This window comes from Triticum aestivum, chromosome 2D, assembly GCF_018294505.1.
Source record: "Triticum aestivum cultivar Chinese Spring chromosome 2D, IWGSC CS RefSeq v2.1, whole genome shotgun sequence".
Lineage (NCBI taxonomy): Eukaryota > Viridiplantae > Streptophyta > Magnoliopsida > Poales > Poaceae > Triticum > Triticum aestivum.
Window position 1 is genome coordinate 425495962 of NC_057799.1, and position 2702 is coordinate 425498663.

Here is a 2702-nt window from a genome sequence, read left to right on the forward strand (position 1 = left end):
CAAAAATCCCACAAACATCAAATCCAACAAAAGTTGATTGTAGCAAAAATAATAGGAGGTTCCAGCAACAAAAAACTGTCGCCGGTCGCAGCTACCCGCGATGACAGTTGCAGCTTAACGACGAGATCACAGAAAAAACGTTGCATCCGCAGGTCGCCGATGCTGGAACCACGCAGTAGAAAGCTACAACCGTATGTCGCGGTGCTGGAACCGGCGGGAGAAAAAGCTACAACTGCAAGTCACCGATGTTGGAGCCGGGGAGAAGAAAAGCTGCAACGGCATGTCGCCGGTGCTGGAACCAGGCAGTAGAAAGCTACAACCGTATGCCACCGATGCTGGAACCATACAGTAGAAAAGTTGCATCGCGGTACTGGAAGAAGAAAAAGCTACAACGGTACTAGGAGGTGCAGGAGCCGGGGAGAAGAAAAGCTGCAACCGCATGTCGCCGTGCTGGAACCGAGCAATTGGTGACGTGTTTTGCTCCGACGGGAGGGTGATTTGCTGCGACCGACGACCGTCTTTGCTGGAACCAAATGAGCTATTTGCTGTGACCATCTAACTACAATGGCTGTGTTCGAACCATGGTCGTCGTCTCCCTCGGAGAGGCTTCACAACAGGCTATGGATGTGTGGCCCGCTCGCGTCGAAGAGGGGCAGAAGGCGGGCGGCCTACCTGGCGGGGAGGGAAGGGGAAGGGTCTGTGCCCAGCTCTCCCGAGAGAGCCGGGTGCGGCGGCGGCGTGTGCAGGTAGTGACGCCCCCGTGAGGAATGAAGGAAGTCAGAGGTAGGAGATGACAGGAGAACGTGTGGATCAGAGCGACTCATGCGTGGATAAGGCTGAAAACTGTCTCGCGTAAAAACGTCCAGAAAACACACGATTGTACTAGATCGCACGGCTCGCGCTTGACCAGCCGAATCACTCGGCCGGCATTGCCGTACAGAAACATTTCCTAAGCTGAAAGGGGACCTTTCATGGACTCCTGGGATGTTATTTAGCTAGTAGTCAAACCTTCGAAATAATCAATATGCGATGACCAGGCAGAATTCGGCCGTAGCTAAGCTAGTCCACAGAGCTGATGGGTCCAGAGACGTTGTAGTAAGCTAGTACTACGTACTAGTACCATACAACATGAGTCGTACGTACGTACAGGGTCAGTTTAGCGGTCAACAGGACATAGACGTTGCCATTGACTAAACGCTTCAAGTGTCCGACATATCACTCATCAATCTTTGATCAAGTGTCGAGTGTAGAGTGTTGCTAAATCTTAGTCAACTAAGACTTGACAATGTCTGAGTCGATGTTATATTCACGAGATCTTGCATGAAAATTAGTGCATTTTTTTCTTTCATCATTTGATCGAGACTTGATGAAAATTTGTGGTTGTATATATTTGTAGTTGCTGACAAAATTAAAGCACGCTCGCTGGCAGCTACATGGTCCGGCAGTTACATGGTCAGAAGTACAGCGGGTACTGGTGGGGGTAGTAGGAGCTGGGCGGGTAGAAGAAGTAGGGCGGCGGGTGCACGGCCTCTGGCTTCGGCTCATCCTTCTTCTTCTCCTCCGGCTTCTTCACTTCCTCCACCTTGATGATTTGGGCGTGGCCGAGCTTCTTGCGGAGGCAGCTGACGAGGCACACCGAGTCGACGCCGTCGCCGACCACCTCTAGCTGGTCCCTGGCGTCGCCGGTTATCCCCATCGACGTCACCCCGGCTGCTCTGGCTGCCAGGGTCAATGCTTTGGACCGGCGCTTGTCGCACGACATGCTCAACTGGATGACAATCTTTTGCTGCAACAACAAGGAGGAGGATCAATCGTATGCTCCAGCTTCAGAGTAATGTATCGACTGCTCGAAATTGAGCTGCTAAACAAAACAAGACGAGAAGTAAACAAATGGTAGGAGCAGACACCCACCTTCATTGCTTGCTGCTGCTGTGAAGGAGAAACAGGAACTCAATGGGGAAATGTTGGTGTTCGAGGCAATGCTAGAATGGTTTGGGTAGCAACTGATCGATCTTTAGCAGATGCAATGCAGCCAAATGTATGTATAGCTTGTGATGATTTGGTGGAGGGGATAGCTGCCTTATATACACGCACGCAGTGGGTGCGGTTGTGGGAGCAGAGACCTAGAGTCATCAGTATCAGAAGCGATCCCAACGAAGCTAGTCGTGAGAAGATTCGTACGTAGCAGCGGCAGTGAGTAGACTAATACAAGTGCCCTAATGGGCAAGTAGATGTAAGCGCGTCCTGATCACAATCACATGCGCTCCTTGAATTTGCCAATGGGCAGGCTACCCAGTAATGGAGAGACATTAAACAATGACTTGTGCGAGATCTGAATTCCAGGACGACGCGACCCACCCAATTATTGTCGATTGGCCATGTTGCAGTCTTCTCCGAAGACGCGGTTGCGGACATACCCACGTAGACCCAGTCGATCGATTCGTTAACAATATCAGCATGAACTAGACAAAATGCCTGGATACAATAGCTCAAATTCAACTTATCAGCGGTCCTCGATCAGCTACTAGTACCCTTTTTTTTATCTTAGTTTTTGAAATAGGCTTTCGCCCTTTTTAAATATAAATCAACACCCGAATTAAGTACACGGTCGAATGATACAGGGTGAGAAGGTAACCCTCCGAGGATAACCGGACCATGTAAGATGCACGCGACTATGCCGTCCAGAGAAAGCACATGCGGAA

At 50.4% G+C, this 2702-nt stretch overlaps 1 protein-coding gene across 1 annotated transcript; it reads right to left on the reverse strand.

The window, feature by feature from the left end:
• Positions 1-1388: 1388 nt before the first annotated feature.
• On the reverse strand, positions 1389-2043 carry LOC123049490 (heavy metal-associated isoprenylated plant protein 46-like). The gene is made up of 2 exons (XM_044472399.1): positions 1912-2043; positions 1389-1786 (listed from the first exon to the last, which is right to left on the reverse strand). Exons 1-2 carry the CDS (start codon positions 1915-1917, stop codon positions 1454-1456), a joined length of 339 nt encoding a protein of 112 aa, XP_044328334.1. The 5' UTR covers positions 1918-2043; the 3' UTR covers positions 1389-1453.
• Between the last annotated feature and the right edge of the window lie 659 nt (positions 2044-2702).